This window comes from Caloenas nicobarica, chromosome 28 (assembly GCF_036013445.1).
Source record: "Caloenas nicobarica isolate bCalNic1 chromosome 28, bCalNic1.hap1, whole genome shotgun sequence".
NCBI classification, from domain to species: Eukaryota; Metazoa; Chordata; class Aves; order Columbiformes; family Columbidae; genus Caloenas; species Caloenas nicobarica.
Window position 1 is genome coordinate 588,626 of NC_088272.1, and position 18,118 is coordinate 606,743.

At 64.8% G+C, this 18,118-nt stretch overlaps 1 protein-coding gene across 1 annotated transcript; it reads left to right on the forward strand.

The window, feature by feature from the left end:
* The first annotated feature begins 310 nt into the window (after nt 1-310).
* On the forward strand, nt 311-12,352 carry RABGGTA (Rab geranylgeranyltransferase subunit alpha). Its single transcript, XM_065653115.1, has 17 exons — nt 311-360; nt 513-556; nt 3,337-3,438; nt 3,875-3,999; nt 4,634-4,785; nt 5,767-5,958; nt 6,209-6,295; nt 6,400-6,482; nt 6,585-6,677; nt 7,573-7,669; nt 7,742-7,793; nt 7,874-7,962; nt 8,851-8,939; nt 9,081-9,206; nt 9,890-10,003; nt 10,893-10,980; nt 12,127-12,352. Exons 2-17 carry the CDS (start codon nt 554-556, stop codon nt 12,273-12,275), a joined length of 1,641 nt encoding a protein of 546 aa, XP_065509187.1. The 5' UTR covers nt 311-360; nt 513-553; the 3' UTR covers nt 12,276-12,352.
* Nucleotides 12,353-18,118: the final 5,766 nt, after the last annotated feature.

Genomic DNA, 18,118 nt, shown 5'->3' on the forward strand with positions numbered 1-18,118 from the left:
CGAAATCCCCCCAAAATCCTCAAACCCCCCCCCCCCCCCTTAACGGCGCGACGAAGCGCAAAAATGGCGCCGGGCGTCGCCTCGTTATATCCCGGCGTGCACCGCGCTCGGGCATTGAAAACAGCGGGAAAATGGCGGCCGCTGGGGGGGGAGGCGCCTCGTTATATCCCAGCGTGCGCCGCGCGGGAGCGGCGGCGCCTCGGTGTATCCCACAATGCACCGCGGGGTGGCTTTGCGCTCTACCGCGGCGCCGCGGTGCACTGTGGGATATACCGAGGCGCCGCCATTCCCCCCCCCCCCCCCCCGTGTTTCCCGGCACCCCTTGCGCCGCTGAGGACCCGCTCGCAGCCGCCGGTTCCGGTTCGTTCGCCGTTTTGGGGTTTTTTTTTTGGGGCGGTGGGGGGATCCTCCCGCACTCCTGGGTCCCCCCCGCACTCCTGGGTCCCCCCCGCACTCCTGGGTCCCCCCGCCGTCCCGTTCGTTCCCGTTCGTTCCCGTTTTCTCTCCCGCAGGCCCCGGGTTCGCCGCCCGCCCCCGAGCAGGCCCCGTTGCCATGGTGAGCACGGACCCACGATGCACCGCGGCGGCCCCAGTTCCCCCCAGTCCCTCCCAGTCCCTCCCAGTTCCCCCAAACCCCGTCCCAGTTCATCCCAGTAACGCCCAGTTCCTTCCCAGTGCCTCCCAGGGACCCCAAGTCTCCTCCCAGTGTCCCCCAGTATGATCCCAGTAACATCCCAGTGACCCCCAGTCCCTCCCAGTTCATCCCAGTTCATCCCAGTTCCCCCAAACCTCCTCCCAGTTCATCCCAGTAACCCCCCCAGTGTCTCCCAGTTCCCTCCCAGTTCATCCCAGTGACCCCCCAGTGTCTCCCAGTTCCCTCCCAGTTCATCCCAGTGACCCCTCAGTGTCTCCCAGTTCCCTCCCAGTTCATCCCAGTGACCCCCCAGTGTCTCCCAGTCCCTCCCAGTTCATCCCAGTGACCCCTCAGTGTCTCCCAGTCCCTCCCAGTTCATCCCAGTGTCTCCCAGTCCCTCCCAGTTCATCCCAGTGACCCCCCAGTGTCTCCCAGTCCCTCCCAGTTCATCCCAGTGACCCCTCCGTGTCTCCCAGTTCCCTCCCAGTTCATCCCAGTGACCCCCCAGTCCCTCCCAGTCCCTCCCAGTCCATCCCAGTGACCCCCCAGTGTCTCCCAGTCCCTCCCAGTCCATCCCAGTGACCCCTCAGTGCCTCCCAGTTCATCCCAGTGACACCCCAGTCCCTCCCAGTCCCTCCCAGTTCATCCCAGTGACACCCCAGTCCCTCCCAGTTCCCTCCCAGTTCATCCCATTGACCCCCCAGTGTCTCCCAGTCCCTCCCAGTTCATCCCAGTGACACCCCAGTCCCTCCCAGTTCCGTCCCAGTCCATCCCAGTGACCCCCCAGTGTCTCCCAGTTCCCTCCCAGTTCATCCCAGTGACCCCCCAGTGTCTCCCAGTTCCCTCCCAGTTCATCCCAGTGACCCCCCAGTCCCTCCCAGTTCATCCCAGTTCATCCCAGTGACCCCCCAGTCCCTCCCAGTTCATCCCAGTTCATCCCAGTGACCCCCCAGTGTCTCCCAGTCTCTCCCAGTTCATCCCAGTAACCCCTCCAGTTCCCTCCCAGTCCCTCCCAGTCCATCCCAGTGACCCCCCAGTGTCTCCCAGTCCCTCCCAGTTCATCCCAGTGACCCCCCAGTGTCTCCCAGTGCATCCCAGTTCATCCCAGTGACCCCTCAGTGCCTCCCAGTTCATCCCAGTGACACCCCAGTCCCTCCCAGTTTCCTCCCAGTTCATCCCATTGACCCCTCAGCGTCTCCCAGTGCATCCCACTTCATCCCAGTGACCTCTCAGTGTCTCCCAGTTCCCTCCCAGTTCATCCCAGTGACCCCCCAGTGTCTCCCAGTTCCCTCCCAGTTCATCCCAGTGACCCCCCAGTGTCTCCCAGTCCCTCCCAGTCCATCCCAGTGACCCCTCAGTGTCTCCCAGTTCACCCCAGTGACCCCAAACCCCCTTCCAGTAACATCCCAGTGACCCCCCAGTGTCTCCCAGTTCACCCCAGTCCCTCCCAGTCCATCCCAGTGACCCCCCAGTGTCTCCCAGTCCCTCCCAGTCCATCCCAGTGACCTCTCAGTGTCTCCCAGTCCCTCCCAGTTCATCCCAGTGACCCCGCAGTGTCTCCCAGTGCATCCCAGTTTATCCCAGTGACCCCCCAGTGTCTCCCAGTTCCCTCCCAGTCCATCCCAGTGACCCCCCAGTGTCTCCCAGTCCCTCCCAGTCCATTCCAGTGACCCCCCAGTGTCTCCCAGTTCCCTCCCAGTCCATCCCAGTGACCCCCCAGTGTCTCCCAGTCCCTCCCAGTTCATCCCAGTGACCCCTCAGTGTCTCCCAGTTCATCCCAGTGACCCCCCAGTGTCTCCCAGTCCCTCCCAGTTCATCCCAGTGACCCCCCAGTGTCTCCCAGTGCATCCCAGTTCATCCCAGTGACCCCTCAGTGTCTCCCAGTTCATCCCAGTGACACCGCAGTCCCTCCCAGTTCCCTCCCAGTTCATCCCATTGATCCCTCAGTGTCTCCCAGTCCCTCCCAGTATGATCCCAGTGACCCCCCAGTGTCTCCCAGTCCCTCCCAGTTCATCCCAGTGACCCCCCAGTGTCTCCCAGTCCCTCCCAGTTCATCCCAGTGACCCCCCAGTGTTTCCCAGTGCATCCCAGTTCATCCCAGTGACCCCTCAGTGCCTCCTAGTTCATCCCAGTGACACCCCAGTCCCTCCCAGTTCCCTCCCAGTTCATCCCATTGACCCCCCAGTGTCTCCCAGTCCCTCCCAGTTCATCCCAGTGACCCCTCAGTGTCTCCGAATGCCTCCCAGTTCATCCCAGTGACCCCCCAGTGTCTCCCAGTTCCCTCCCAGTTCATCCCAGTGACCCCCCAGTGTCTCCCAGTTCCCTCCCAGTTCATCCCAGTGACCCCTCAGTGTCTCCCAGTCCCTCCCAGTTCATCCCAGTGACCCCTCAGTGTCTCCGAGTGCCTCCCAGTTCATCCCAGTGACCCCCCCAGTGTCTCCCAGTTCCCTCCCAGTCCATCCCAGTGACCCCCCAGTGTCTCCCAGTCCCTCCCAGTTCACCCCAGTGACCCCACAGTCTCTCCCAGTCTCTCCCAGTCCCTCCCAGTCCATCCCAGTGACCCCTCAGTGTCTCCCAGTTCACCCCAGTGACCCCAAACCCCCTTCCAGTAACATCCCAGTGACCCCCCAGTGTCTCCCAGTTCCCTCCCAGTCCCTCCCAGTCCATCCCAGTGACCCCCTGTATCCCACAATCCCTTGCAGCACGGCCGGCTCAAGCTCCGCCCCCCGGACTCCTCCCAATGGCTGAAGCGCCAGCAGAAGCTCCGCCTCTTCCGGGACAACATGGCCACCCTGCGGGACAAGGTGACCTTGACCTTGACCTGACCTGACCCGGGTCACCCAGTAACCCCCCAGTGCCTCCCAGTCCCTCCCAGTTCACCCAGTGACGACAGAATGGCCCCCATTATGACCCAAACCTGCTCCCAGTCCCTCCCAGTTCCCCTCCCAGTGCTCCCAGTATGCACCAAACTTGGTCCCAGTAACATCCCAGTCCCTCCCAGTTCATCCCAGTGCTTTCCCAGTTGGCTCCCAGTTCATCCCAGTTCCCTCCTAGTTCATCCCAGTGCTTTCCCAGTTCATCCCAGTCCCCTCCTAGTTCATCCCAGTGCTTTCCCAGTTCATCCCAGTCCCTCCCAGTTCATCCCAGTTCTTTCCCGGTTCCCTCCCAGTCCCTCCCAGTTCCCCGCCGCGAGTGACCCCGGTGACCCCGTGCCCTGACCTTGCCCTTGACCCCGGGCAGAGGTCGCGGGGGGAGCTGGATGCTGATTTGCTGGAGGTCACGGGGTCCATCCTGGCGGCCAATCCGGAGACGGGAACGGCCTGGAGCCTGCGGCGCCGCCTGCTGGGTGGCCAGGGGCACCACTGGTGAGACTGGGTTATACTGGGAGGGACTGGGAGACGCCGGGGGGGCACTGGGATGGACTGGGGGGTGACTGGGATGAACTGGGGGGGTCACTGGGATGAGCTGGGGGGTCACTGGGATGAACCGGGGGGTCACTGGGATGAACTGGGGTTACTGGGATGAACTGGGGGGTGACTGGGATGAACCGGGGGGTCACTGGGATGAGCTGGGGGGTCACTGGGATGAACTGGGGGGGTCACTGGGATGAGCTGGGGGGTCACTGGGATGAACTGGGGTTACTGGGAGATGCTCTCAGCCTGGACTGGTTTATACGGTTTCATACTGGTTTATACTGGGAAGGTTTTTATGAGCACTGGTGGGTCACTGGGAGGTCTCACTGGTTTGTACCGGCCTGTACTGGTTTGTGCGGGTTGATAGAAGTTCATAGTGGTTTCTAGTGACCCGTACTGGTCTATACTGGTTCGTACTGGTTTCTACCGGTCAGGAGCAGGAGCTGCGGTTCATGTCCGTGTGTCTGTCCCGCAGCCCCAAGTCCTACAGGTGTTATACTGGTCTATACTGGTTTCTATGCGTTCATAGTGGTTTATGGTGACCCACAGTGGTCCATACTGGTTCATACTGGTTCGTACTGGTCAGGGAGGAGCAGGAGCTGCGGTTCGTGTCCATGTGTCTGTCCCGCAGCCCCAAGTCCTACGGGTGTTGGCAGCACCGGGGGTGGGTCCTGGGACAGACGGACACGAAACCCCCGGCAATCAGCACCGGGATGCTGGACAGCGACCCCCGCAACTGTGAGTCTTTGTACTGGGTTGTACTGGTTTGTACTGGTTTGTACTGGGGGGGCTGGACAGCGACCCGCGCAACTGTGAGGCTTTGTACTGGGTTGTACTGGTTTGTACTGGGGGGGCTGGACAGCGACCCGCGCAACTGTGAGTCTTTGTACTGGGTTGTACTGGTTTGTACTGGGTTGTACTGGTTTGTACTGGGGGGGCTGGACAGCGACCCCCGCAACTGTGAGTCTTTGTACTGGTTTGTACTGGTTTGTACTGGGGGGGCTGGACAGCGACCCGCGCAACTGTGAGGCTTTGTACTGGGTTGTGTTGGATTGTACTGGTTTGTACTGGTTTGTACTGGGAGGTGCTGGACAGCGACTCCTGCAACTGTGAGTCAACTGGTTATACTGGGTTGTACTGGGAGGGACTGAGAGGAGTTGGGAGGAACTGGGAGGCATTATGGAGTCACTGGGATGAACTGGGAGGGACTGCGAAAAGGTTAAAGGGGAAATGTGGGGCAGAAAGGGATACTGGTTTGTACTGGTTTGTACTGGGAGAGAGTTAAAGGGGGATTTGGGGTCCTTTAGAGATACTGGGTTATACTGGTTTATACTGGGGGTTACTGAAATGGGAGAAAAGAAGCTCAGGGGGGATACTGGAGATAACTGGTTTATATTTGGAATGGATTTCGGGCTGATCAGTCCTACTGGTTTATACTGGGGGTTACTGGAATGGGGGAAAAGAAGCTCAGGGAGGATACTGGTGGTTACTGGTTTATACTGGGAATGGATTTTAGGTTCTTAAACTCGATTGGTTTGTACTGGGCGTTACTGGAATGATAAAAAGGAGTCTCCAGGGGTCACCAGACCTTACTGGTTTATACTGGGAATGGGTTTCAGGCTGCCAAACCTTACTGGTTTATACTGGGGGTTACTGGAATGGGGAAAAGGAGCCTCTGGGAGGTCACTGGTTCATACTGGTTTGTACTGGTGCCCACAGTCCACGCCTGGGAGCACCGCTGGGCCCTGGAGGCCGATCCCGACCCCGAGATCGAACTGGGATTTACTGGGACCTTACTGGGCCGCGACTTCTCCAACTTCTCGGCCTGGAACCACCGGCTGCGCGTCCTGCGCCGGACGCCTGGGTCCCCTGGCCAGGGAGGGACCATCCCCCCTGAGCGCCTGCGGCAGGGTGAGTCCTGGACGCCTGGGTCCCTCCCCGGACGCCTGGGTCCCTTGGGGGACGCCTGGGTCCCTCCCGGATGCCTGGGTCCCTCCCCGGATGCCTGGGTCCCTTGGGGCACTCCTGGGTCCCTCCCGGATGCCTGGGTCCCTTGGGGCACTCCTGGGTCCCTTCCCGGACGCCTGGGTCCCTTGGGGCACTCCTGGGTCCCTCCCGGATGCCTGGGTCCCTCCCGGACGCCTGGGTTCCCTTTTTTCAGCAGAGCTGGAATTGGTGCAAAACGCCGTTTTCACCGACCCCAACGACCAGAGCGCCTGGGTCTACCTGCGCTGCCTGCTCTCGCGGGGTACGCCTGGGTCCCCCCCCGGATGCCTGGGTCCCCCCCCGGATGCCTGGGTCCCCCCCGGACTCCTGGGTCCCCCCCGGACGCCTGGGTCCCTCTCCCGACAGGTCCCCCCCCGCCGAGGATCATCTGGGTCTACGTCAACCTGGAGGACGCGACCGTGGCCGTGACCTTCTCACGACCCCTCTGGGTGAGTCCCGGACGCCTGGGTCCCTTGGGGCTCTCCTGGGTCCCTCCCGGACTCCTGGGTCCCTCCCGGACTCCTGGGTCCCTCATGTCTTGTTTCCCGCAGGTGGGGGAGGGGCTGACGCTGATGCTCGATGGCTCCGCCCAGGAAGGGGCGTGGCGATCGGGGGAGGGGCGGCCACGCCCCAGCCACACCTGGGTATCCTCCCGGACGCCTGGGTCCCCTCCCGAACTCCTGGGTCCCTTGGGGCACTCCTGGGTCCCCTCCCGAACTCCTGGGTCCCTTGGGGCACTCCTGGGTCCCCTCCCGAACTCCTGGGTCCCTTGGGGCACTCCTGGGTCCCCTCCCGAACTCCTGGGTCCCTTGGGGCACTCCTGGGTCCCCTCCCGAACTCCTGGGTCCCTTGGGGCACTCCTGGGTCCCTCCCGAACTCCTGGGTCCCTTGGGGCACTCCTGGGTCCCCTCCCGAACTCCTGGGTCCCCTCCCGAACTCCTGGGTCCCCTCCCGAACTCCTGGGTCCCTTGGGGCACTCCTGGGTCCCTCCCGAACTCCTGGGTCCCCTCCCGAACTCCTGGGTCCCTTGGGGCACTCCTGGGTCCCCTCCCGAACTCCTGGGTCCCTTGGGGCACTCCTGGGTCCCCTCCCGAACTCCTGGGTCCCTTGGGGCACTCCTGGGTCCCCTCCCGAACTCCTGGGTCCCTTGGGGCACTCCTGGGTCCCCTCCCGAACTCCTGGGTCCCTTGGGGCACTCCTGGGTCCCCTCCCGAACTCCTGGGTCCCTTGGGGCACTCCTGGGTCCCTCCCGAACTCCTGGGTCCCCTCCCGAACTCCTGGGTCCCCTCCCGAACTCCTGGGTCCCCTCCCGAACTCCTGGGTCCCTTGGGGCACTCCTGGGTCCCTCCCGAACTCCTGGGTCCCCTCCCGAACTCCTGGGTCCCTTGGGGCACTCCTGGGTCCCCTCCCGAACTCCTGGGTCCCTTGGGGCACTCCTGGGTCCCTCCCGAACTCCTGGGTCCCTTGGGGCACTCCTGGGTCCCCTCCCGAACTCCTGGGTCCCTTGGGGCATGCCTGGGTTCCTTGACACACCCCCAGCTCTTTGACCTGCCCCCCTGTCTGGCTCCGCCCCCTTCCCACTTCCTGGTCACGTGGGCTCCAGACCCCGCCCCCCGGCAGCTGAGGCTCCACCCAGGTGAGAAGCCCCGCCCCCCACTGCTCCTTTAAGCCCTGCCCCTTTTTAACCCCACCCCCTTTTCCTTAAAAGGCGAAACCGAGGCGTGGTGGCAGGAGCCAATCGCATCGCGGGATCTCTTCTGGCAAGCCACGCCCCCCTCCCTTTAAGCCCTGCCCCCTTTATCCCAAGCCCCGCCCCCTCCGCTAAGCCCCGCCCCCGCAGGCCGGAAGTGGGCGTGGCCGACCCGGGGCTGCTCCAGGAAGTGATTGGAACCTGCCGGGAGCTGCTGGAGCTGGAGCCGAAGAGCCGCGGTGAGACCTGGGGGCACGCCTGGGTCCCTCCCGGACGCCTGGGTCCCTTGGGGCATGCCTGGGTCCCTCCCGAACGCCTGGGTCCCTTGGGGCATGCCTAGGTCCCTCCTGAACGCCTGGGTCCCTTGGGGCATGCCTGGGTCCCTTGGGGCATGCCTGGGTCCCTCCTGGACGCCTGGGTCCCTTGGGGCATGCTTGGGTCCCTCCCGAACACCTGGGTCCCTCCCGAACGCCTGGGTCCCTTGGGGCATGCCTGGGTCCCTCCCGAACGCCTGGGTCCCTCCCGAACTCCTGGGTCCCTTGGCGCATGCCTGGGTCCCTCCCGGACGCCCGGGTCCCTCCTGAATGCCTGGGTCCCTTGGGGTACTCCTGGGTCCCTCCCAAACTCCTGGGTCCCTGGGGGCACTCCTGGGTCCCTCCCGAACGCCTGGGTCCCTGGGGGCACTCCTGGGTCCCTGGGGCACTCCTGGGTCCCTCCTGAATGCCTGGGTCCCTTGGGGCACTCCTGGGTCCCTCCTGAATGCCTGGGTCCCTTGGGGCACTCCTGGGTCCCTCCCGAACTCCTGGGTCCCTGGGGGCACTCCTGGGTCCCTCCCGAACTCCTGGGTCCCTGGGGGTACTCCTGGGTCCCTCCCGAACTCCTGGGTCCCTGGGGGCACTCCTGGGTCCCTCTCGAACGCCTGGGTCCCTGGGGGTACTCCTGGGTCCCTCCCGAACTCCTGGGTCCCTTGGGGCACTCCTGGGTCCCTCTCGAACGCCTGGGTCCCTTGGGGCATGCCTGAGTCCCTCCTGGACGCCTGGGTCCCTCCTGAATGCCTGGGTCCCTGGGGGCACGCCTGGGTCCCTCCCGAACGCCTGGGTCCCTCCCGAACGCCTGGGTCCCCCCAGGTTGCCTGCTGACCTTGTCCCTGCTGCTGGGGGCGCTGGACGCGCCGGGGAACGGCCCCGAGATCCAATCGCTGCTGCGGGACCTGCAGGTGGGCGGGGCCCGGGGAGGGGGCGGGGCCCGGGGAGGGGGCGGGGCCCGGGGAGGGGGCGGGGCCGGGGGAGGGGGCGGGGCCCGGGGAGGGGGGCGGGGCCGGGGGAGGGGGCGTGTCCTGACGCGGCCCCGCCCCCAGGAGGCGGATCCGCTGCGCGGGGGCTTCGTCCTTGACCTGCGCTCGCGGGCGGAGGCGGCGCTGGGGCTGCTGGGGGCGGGGCTTGGCCAGGGGGGCGGGGCCTGCGGGCTCCGCCTCCCCGGGAAGGTAAAGGGGGCGGGGCTTGGGGTTGCGGGGGGGGGGGGACCCAGGAGTGCCCCGAGGGACCCGGGAGTTCGGGAGAGACCCAGATGGGGGACCCAGGAGTTCTGGGGGGACCCAAATGGGGGACCCAGGTGGGGGACCCAGGAGTTCGGGAGGGACCCAAATAGGGGACCCAGGAGTTCTGGGGGGGACCTGGGAGTTCTGGGGGGAACCCAGGAGTGCCCCGAGGGACCCAGGAGTTCTGGGGGGACCCAGATGGGGGACCCAGGAGTTCGGGAGGGACCCAAATAGGGGACCCAGGAGTTTTGGGGGGACCCAGATGGGGGACCCAGGAGTTCGGGAGGGACCCAAATGGGGGACCCAGGAGTTCTGGGGGGACCCAGATGGGGGACCCAGGAGTTCGGGAGGGACCCAAATGGGGGACCCAGGAGTTCTGGGGGGACCCAGATGGGGGACCCAGGAGTTCGGGAGGGACCTAAATAGGGGACCCAGGAGTTCTGGGGGGATTACCGGGGCCAAGGGAGGGACCCAGGAGTTCTGGGGGGACCCAGGAGTTCGGGGGGGACCCAAGCGTCCGGTGGGTGTGGAAGGGAGTGGGAGGGGTTGGAGTTTGGGGGGCGTGGCCACCCCGAGGCCCCGCCCCCCACGCTGTGTCCCCGCCCCCCACGCTGTGTCCCCGCCCCCAGGCGCTGACGTCACTTCCTCTGCTGGAGTGGGCGGGGCCGGTGACGGAGCTGGACCTGAGCGGGAACCGGCTGCGGGGGGTCCCCAAAAACATGGGGGCGCTGAGGAGGCTGAGGGTGAGGGGACCCAGGCGTCCGGGGGGACCCAGGAGTGCCCCAAATGAGGGACCCAGGCATCCGGGGGGGGACCCAGGCGTCCGGGGGGACCCAGGGGTTTGGGGAGGGACCCAGGCGTGCCCCAAATGAGGGACCCAGGCATCCGGGGGGGGACCCAGGAGTGCCCCAAATGAGGGACCCAGGCATCCGGGGGGGACCCAGGAGTGCCCCAAATGAGGGACCCAGGCATCCGGGGGGGGACCCAGGAGTGCCCCAAATGAGGGACCCAGGCATCCGGGGGGGGACCCAGGAGTGCCCCAAGTGAGGGACCCAGGCATCCGGGGGGGGACCCAGGCATCCGGGGGGACCCAGGCGTCCGGGGGGACCCAGGGGTTCGGGGAGGGCCCCAGGAGTGCCCCAAATGAGGGACCCAGGCGTCCGGGGGGACCCAGGAGTGCCCCAAATGAGGGACCCAGGCATCCGGGGGGGACCCAGGCATCTGGGGGGGGACCCAGGCGTCCGGGGGGACCCAGGCATCCGGGGGGGACCCAGGCATCCGGGGAGGGCCCCAGGAGTGCCCCAAATGAGGGACCCAGGCATCCGGGGGGGGACCCAGGCGTCCGGGGGGACCCAGGCATCCGGGGAGGGCCCCAGGAGTGCCCCAAATGAGGGACCCAGGCATCCGGGGGGGGACCCAGGCGTCCGGGGGGACCCAGGAGTGCCCCAAATGAGGGACCCAGGCATCCGGGGGGGACCCAGGCGTCCGGGGGGACCCAGGAGTGCCCCAAATGAGGGACCCAGGCATCCAGGAGGACCCAGAACCCCCTGAAATCCCCCTAAAAAAGAACTCTAGAAAGGGACCCAGGAGTTCGGGGAGGGACCCAGGCGTCCGGCTGCCCGTCCCCCGCAGGTTCTGGACCTGTCACTCAACGAGGTCACGACCCTGCGGGGGTTTCCGCCCCTCCCCCGCCTGGAGGAGCTGGATCTCCATGGAAACCGTAGGAACCGAAGGGGGACTGGGGTGAACTGGGAGGGACTGGGAGGGACTGGGATGAACTGGGAGGGACTGGGAGGGTCATTAGGATGAACTGGGGGGGCACTGGGATGAACTGGGAGAGACTGGGGGGAACTGGGAGGGACTAGGGGGGTCACTGGGATGAACTGGGAGGGACTGGGAGGGACTGGGAGGGACTGGGGGGGTCATTGGGATGAACTGGGAGGGACTGGGGGGAACTGGGAGGGACTAGGGGGGTCACTGGGATGAACTGGGAGGGACTGGGGGGGTCATTGGGATGAACTGGGAGGGACTGGGGGTGTCATTGGGATGAACTGGGGGGAACTGGGGGGTCACTGGGATGAACTGGGAGGGACTGGGGGGAACTGGGGGGTCACTGGGATGAACTGGGAGGGACTGGGAGGGTCATTAGGTTGAACTGGGGGGGCACTGGGATGAACTGGGAGAGACTGGGGGGAACTGGGAGGGACTGGGGGGATCACTGGGATGAACTGGGGGGGTCACTGGGATGAACTGGGAGGGACTGGGAGGGACTGGGGGGGTCATTGGGATGAACTGGGAGGGACTGGGGGGAACTGGGAGGGACTGGGGGGGTCATTGGGATGAACTAGGGGGAACTGGGGGGGCACTGGGATGAACTGGGAGGGACTGGGCGGGTCATTGGGATGAACTGGGAGGGACTGGGGGTGTCATTGGGATGAACTGGGGGGAACTGGGGGGGCACTGGGATGAACTGGGAGGGACTGGGGGGAACTGGGGGGTCACTGGGATGAACTGGGAGGGACTGGGAGGGTCATTAGGATGAACTGGGGGGACACTGGGATGAACTGGGAGAGACTGGGGGGAACTGGGAGGGACTGGGGGGGTCACTGGGATGAACTGGGAGGGACTGGGAGGGACTGGGGGGGTCATTGGGATGAACTGGGAGGGACTGGGGGGAACTGGGAGGGACTGGGGGGGTCATTGGGATGAACTGGGAGGGACTGGGGGGAACTGGGAGGGACTGGGATGAACTGGGAGGGACTGGGATGAACTGGGATGAACTGGGATGCACTGGGGGGTCACTGGGATGAACTGGGGGCGGTGGGGCTGGGCTCTGATTGGCTCCTCCCCTTGACTCCGCCCCCAGCCCTCGGCCACGCCTCCGCCCTCGCCCCATTGGCCGCCTGTCCCCGGCTGCGCTGCCTCCGATTGGCCGACACGCCCTTAGCTGCTGCCCCCGGAAGCTCCGCCCACCTGGCTGAGCTCCTCCCACATGTGACCGTTGCTCTCGCCTGATTGGCCGGTGCCTCCTGAAGGCTCCGCCCCCTCCCCACCTTTAAAGGGGCAGGGGGACAATAAATAAAGTGACGTTACCATGGAGACCCCGGAGAGTCATTTCTGGGGGCAGTTTGGGGCATTTCGGTGAAACTGGGAGTGGGGTTGTTTGCCCCATAGATCCTTCGCTCTGCCCCACAGATCCACTGCAATGCCCCCCAGCACCCCATAGATCCCTCGCTCTGCCCCACAGATCCACTGCAATGCCCCCCAGCACCCCATAGATCCCTCGCTCTGCCCCACAGATCCACTGCAATGCCCCCCAGCACCCCATAGATCCCTCGCTCTGCCCCACAGATCCACTGCAATGCCCCCCAGCACCCCATAGATCCCTCGCTCTGCCCCACAGACACACAGCGCTGCCCCCCAGCACCCCATAGATCCCTCGCTCTGCCCCACAGACACACAGCGCTGCCCCACAGCACCCCATAGATCCCTCGCTCTGCCCCACAGATCCACCGCAATGCCCCCCAGCACCCCATAGATCCCTCGCTCTGCCCCACAGACACACAGCGCTGCCCCACAGCACCCCATAGATCCCTCGCTCTGCCCCACAGACACACAGCGCTGCCCCCCAGCACCCCATAGATCCCTCGCTCTGCCCCACAGATCCACTGCAATGCCCCCCAGCACCCCATAGATCCTTCGCTCTGCCCCACAGATCCACTGCAATGCCCCCCAGCACCCCATAGATCCTTCGCTCTGCCCCACAGATCCACTGCAATGCCCCCCAGCACCCCATAGATCCCTCGCTCTGCCCCACAGATCCACTGCAATGCCCCCCAGCACCCCATAGATCCCTCGCTCTGCCCCACAGATCCACTGCAATGCCCCCCGGCACCCCATAGATCCCTCGCTCTGCCCCACAGATCCACTGCAATGCCCCCCAGCACCCCATAGATCCTTCACTCTGCCCCACAGATCCACTGCAATGCCCCCCAGCACCCCATAGATCCCTCGCTCTGCCCCACAGACACACAGCGCTGCCCCCCAGCACCCCATAGATCCCTCGCTCTGCCCTGGGGAGGAATGGGGAGCCCCGGGGAACCCAGACACGTTTTGGGGAGCCCTGGGGAGAAATGGGGAGCTCTGGGGAACCATCCCCCCAAAAGTGATGGGATTTGGAATCGGTTCGGGGGGGTTTTTGGTGTCTCACATCATGGGGTGATCCCAAAATAAAGGTGGGGGGTCCTGGGGTGACCCTGGCGGGTCCGAAAGAAGCTGAAAGAGCCCGACAGAGCCGGACAGAGCCCAACAGGGCCCGACAGAGCCCGACAGAGCCCGACAGAGCCCAACAGAGCCCAACAGAGCCCAACAGAGCCCAGTAGAGCCCGACAGAGCCCGACAGAGCCCGACAGAGCCCAGTAGAGCCCGACAGAGCCCGACAGAGCCCAACAGAGCCCGACAGAGCCCGACAGAGCCCGACAGAGCCCAGTAGAGCCCGACAGAGCCCGACAGAGCCCGACAGGGCCCAGTAGAGCCCAATAGAGCCCAATAGAGCCCAACAGAGCCCGACAGAGCCCAACAGAGCCCGACAGAGCCCGACAGAGCCCGACAGAGCCCGACAGAGCCCGACAGAGACCAGTTGAGCCCGACAGAGCCCGACAGGGCCCGACAGAGCCCGACAGAGCCTGACAGAGCCCAGCAGAGCCCAGCAGAGCCCAATAGAGCCTGACAGAGCCCGACAGAGCCCAGTAGAGCCCGACAGAGCCCGACAGAGCCCAGTAGAGCCCGACAGAGCCCAATAGAGCCCAGTAGAGCCCGACAGAGCCCGACAGAGCCCAGTAGAGCCCGACAGAGCCCAATAGAGCCCGACAGAGCCCGACAGAGCCCGACAGACCCCAATAGAGCCCAGTAGAGCCCGACAGAGCCCGACAGAGCCCGACAGAGCCCAGTAGAGCCCAGTAGAGCCCGACAGAGCCCGACAGAGCCTGATAGAGCCCAGTAGAGCCCGACAGAGCCCAGTAGAGCCCGACAGAGCCCGACAGAGCCCAATAGAGCCCAGTAGAGCCCGACAGAGCCCGACAGAGCCCAACAGAGCCCGACAGAGCCCGACAGAGCCCAGTAGAGCCCGACAGAGCCCGACAGACCCCAATAGAGCCCAGTAGAGCCCGACAGAGCCCGACAGAGCCCGACAGGGCCCAGTAGAGCCCAATAGAGCCCAATAGAGCCCAACAGAGCCCGACAGAGCCCAACAGAGCCCGACAGAGCCCGACAGAGCCCGACAGAGCCCGACAGAGCCCGACAGAGACCAGTTGAGCCCGACAGAGCCCGACAGGGCCCGACAGAGCCCGACAGAGCCTGACAGAGCCCAGCAGAGCCCAGCAGAGCCCAATAGAGCCTGACAGAGCGCAATAGAGCCCGACAGAGCCCGACAGAGCCCGACAGAGCCCAGTAGAGCCCGACAGAGCCCGACAGAGCCCAGTAGAGCCCGACAGAGCCCAATAGAGCCCAGTAGAGCCCGACAGAGCCCGACAGAGCCCAGTAGAGCCCGACAGAGCCCAATAGAGCCCGACAGAGCCCGACAGAGCCCGACAGACCCCAATAGAGCCCAGTAGAGCCCGACAGAGCCCGACAGAGCCCGACAGAGCCCGACAGAGCCCAGTAGAGCCCAGTAGAGCCCGACAGAGCCCGACAGAGCCTGATAGAGCCCAGTAGAGCCCGACAGAGCCCAGTAGAGCCCGACAGAGCCCGACAGAGCCCAATAGAGCCCAGTAGAGCCCGACAGAGCCCGACAGACCCCAATAGAGCCCAGTAGAGCCCGACAGAGCCCGACAGAGCCCGACAGAGCCCGACAGAGCCCAATAGAACCTGACAGAGCCCAACAGAGCCCGACAGAGCCCAGTAGAGCCCGACAGAGCCCGACAGAGCCCAGTAGAGCCCAATAGAGCCCAATAGAGCCCAACAGAGCCCGACAGAGCCCGACAGAGCCCAGTAGAGCCCGACAGAGCCCGACAGAGCCCGACAGAGCCCAGTAGAGCCCAATAGAGCCCAATAGAGCCCAACAGAGCCCGACAGAGCCCAGTAGAGCCCAGTAGAGCCCGACAGAGCCCAGTAGAGCCCGACAGAGCCCGACAGAGCCCAATAGAGCCCAGTAGAGCCCGACAGAGCCCGACAGACCCCAATAGAGCCCAGTAGAGCCCGACAGAGCCCGACAGAGCCCAATAGAACCTGACAGAGCCCAACAGAGCCCGACAGAGCCCAGTAGAGCCCGACAGAGCCCGACAGAGCCCAGTAGAGCCCAATAGAGCCCAATAGAGCCCAACAGAGCCCGACAGAGCCCGACAGAGCCCAGTAGAGCCCAGTAGAGCCCGACAGAGCCCGACAGAGCCCAACAGAGCCCAACAGAGCCCGACAGGGCCCAGTAGAGCCCGACAGAGCCCGACAGAGCCCGACAGAGCCCAGTAGAGCCCGACAGAGCCCGACAGAGCCCGACAGAGCCCAGTAGAGCCCGACAGAGCCCGACAGAGCCCAACAGAGCCCAACAGAGCCCGACAGGGCCCAGTAGAGCCCGACAGAGCCCGACAGAGCCCAACAGAGCCCAACAGAGCCCAGTAGAGCCCGACAGAGCCCGACAGAGCCCAGTAGAGCCCGACAGAGCCCAACAGAGCCCAACAGAGCCCGACAGAGCCCGACAGAGCCCAGTAGAGCCCGACAGAGCCCGACAGACCCCAATAGAGCCCAGTAGAGCCCGACAGAGCCCGACAGAGCCCGACAGGGCCCGACAGGGCCCAGTAGAGCCCGACAGAGCCCGACAGAGCCCGACAGAGCCCAGTAGAGCCCAATAGAGCCCAATAGAGCCCAACAGAGCCCGACAGAGCCCGACAGAGCCCAGTAGAGCCCAGTAGAGCCCGACAGAGCCCGACAGAGCCCGACAGAGCCCAGTAGAGCCCAATAGAGCCCAATAGAGCCCAACAGAGCCCGACAGAGCCCAGTAGAGCCCAGTAGAGCCCGACAGAGCCCAGTAGAGCCCGACAGAGCCCGACAGAGCCCAATAGAGCCCAGTAGAGCCCGACAGAGCCCGACAGACCCCAATAGAGCCCAGTAGAGCCCGACAGAGCCCGACAGAGCCCGACAGAGCCCGACAGAGCCCAATAGAGCCCAGTAGAGCCCGACAGAGCCTGACAGAGCCCGACAGAGCCCGACAGAGCCCAGTAGAGCCCAACAGAGCCCGACAGAGCCCGACAGAGCCCGACAGAGCCCAGTAGAGCCCAACAGAGCCCGACAGAGCCCGACAGAGCCCGACAGAGCCCAACAGAACCTGACAGAGCCCAACAGAGCCCGACAGAGCCCAGTAGAGCCCGACAGAGCCCGACAGAGCCCAGTAGAGCCCAATAGAGCCCAATAGAGCCCAACAGAGCCCGACAGAGCCCGACAGAGCCCAGTAGAGCCCAGTAGAGCCCGACAGAGCCCGACAGAGCCCAACAGAGCCCAACAGAGCCCGACAGAGCCCAACAGAGCCTGATAGAGCCCGACAGAGACCAACAGAGCCCAATAGAGCCCAACAGAGCCCAATAGAGCCCAACAGATCCCAACAGAGCCTGACAGAGCCTGACAGAGCCCAATAGAACCTGACAGAGCCCGACAGAGCCCGACAGAGCCCGACAGAGCCCAGTAGAGCCCAATAGAGCCCAATAGAGCCCAACAGAGCCCGACAGAGCCCGACAGAGCCCGACAGAGCCCAGTAGAGCCCGACAGAGCCCGACAGAGCCCAGTAGAGCCCGACGGAGCCCGACAGAGCCCGACAGAGCCCAACAGAGCCTGACAGAGCCTGACAGAGCCCAATAGAACCTGACAGAGCCCAACAGGGCCCGACAGAGCCCGACAGAGCCCAACAGAGCCCCACAGAGCCCAACAGAGCCCGATAAATCTGCAATGAAAGCGGAGCGTTGTGTTTTGGTCTGTGCTGCTGTATACCACGCTGCTGGTATAATCTCCCCTCCCGGGTCTGGTACTCAGGGTACCCAGCAGGGGTTAGGATGAGCGTCTTGTGTCTGTACACGCAGCTCTAGCGTTTCTGAAGGAAGCAGTGGCTTCCATACGGCAGTGGCGCCCCGACCCCCTGTCCCCCCGGGTGCCAGCTGTGCTGTCCCTGACGTGGCACGTGCGGTGCCATGGCGGGGTGGGGGCTCCCTCCCTGCCCCCGCTGCCCCTGTCGCTTCCGGACCCCCCAGGGCCTCGAGTTCCACATGCTCAAGAGCCACCGTGAGCCCCCCCGAGACCTCCCCCACGGCACCTCGGGGACCCCTGGCCCCCCCGGCACCCTGTGCTTGGTGACCCCCAACCCCCCCCGCCTTTGCCCTTGGGTCCCCTCCTCTGCTATTTATTTCCCGTTGCCCTCCCCGGGGTGTGTGGGACTGGGGGGAGCCATGGGGCCCCCGGTTTTGTCTTTTGTTATTGCTGTAACTCGTAACCAATAGTGAAGAGACACAACGAATTGGTAAAACTGTATAAAAATGCACCTGTGGCAATAAATGGCATCTACTGCTTTCATCCTGGAAGAACTTGGTCTATGTCGTTTGTCCGTCTCAACCACAACACCCCCCCAAGTGCCGTGGGGACCCCTCGGCCCCTTCCCCGGTACCCAGGAGCTGCCGTGACCCCCCGCAAGGAGCCCCCAATGCCCCCGGGCTGGTGTCAGACCATCACCTGCCCCCCCTTTTTGTGCACCCCCAAATGGGAGTAAGTGGGTTCTCCCTCCCGCCTCCTGAGGGTTGTCCCGGTCCCCGGGGCTGGGGGGGCTCTAGGACCCAGGGGGGAACCCGGACCGAGCCCCTGCTCAGAAACCACGCCCCCATCTTGGA

Bases quoted from the DNA above. Each gene is read 5' to 3' on its own strand.
- RABGGTA (XM_065653115.1), top strand. The intron at 4,786-5,766 runs GTGAGTCTTTGT...TGGTGCCCACAG, and splicing joins GGACAGCGACCCCCGCAACT to TCCACGCCTGGGAGCACCGC. The intron at 5,959-6,208 runs GTGAGTCCTGGA...CCCTTTTTTCAG, and splicing joins CCCTGAGCGCCTGCGGCAGG to CAGAGCTGGAATTGGTGCAA.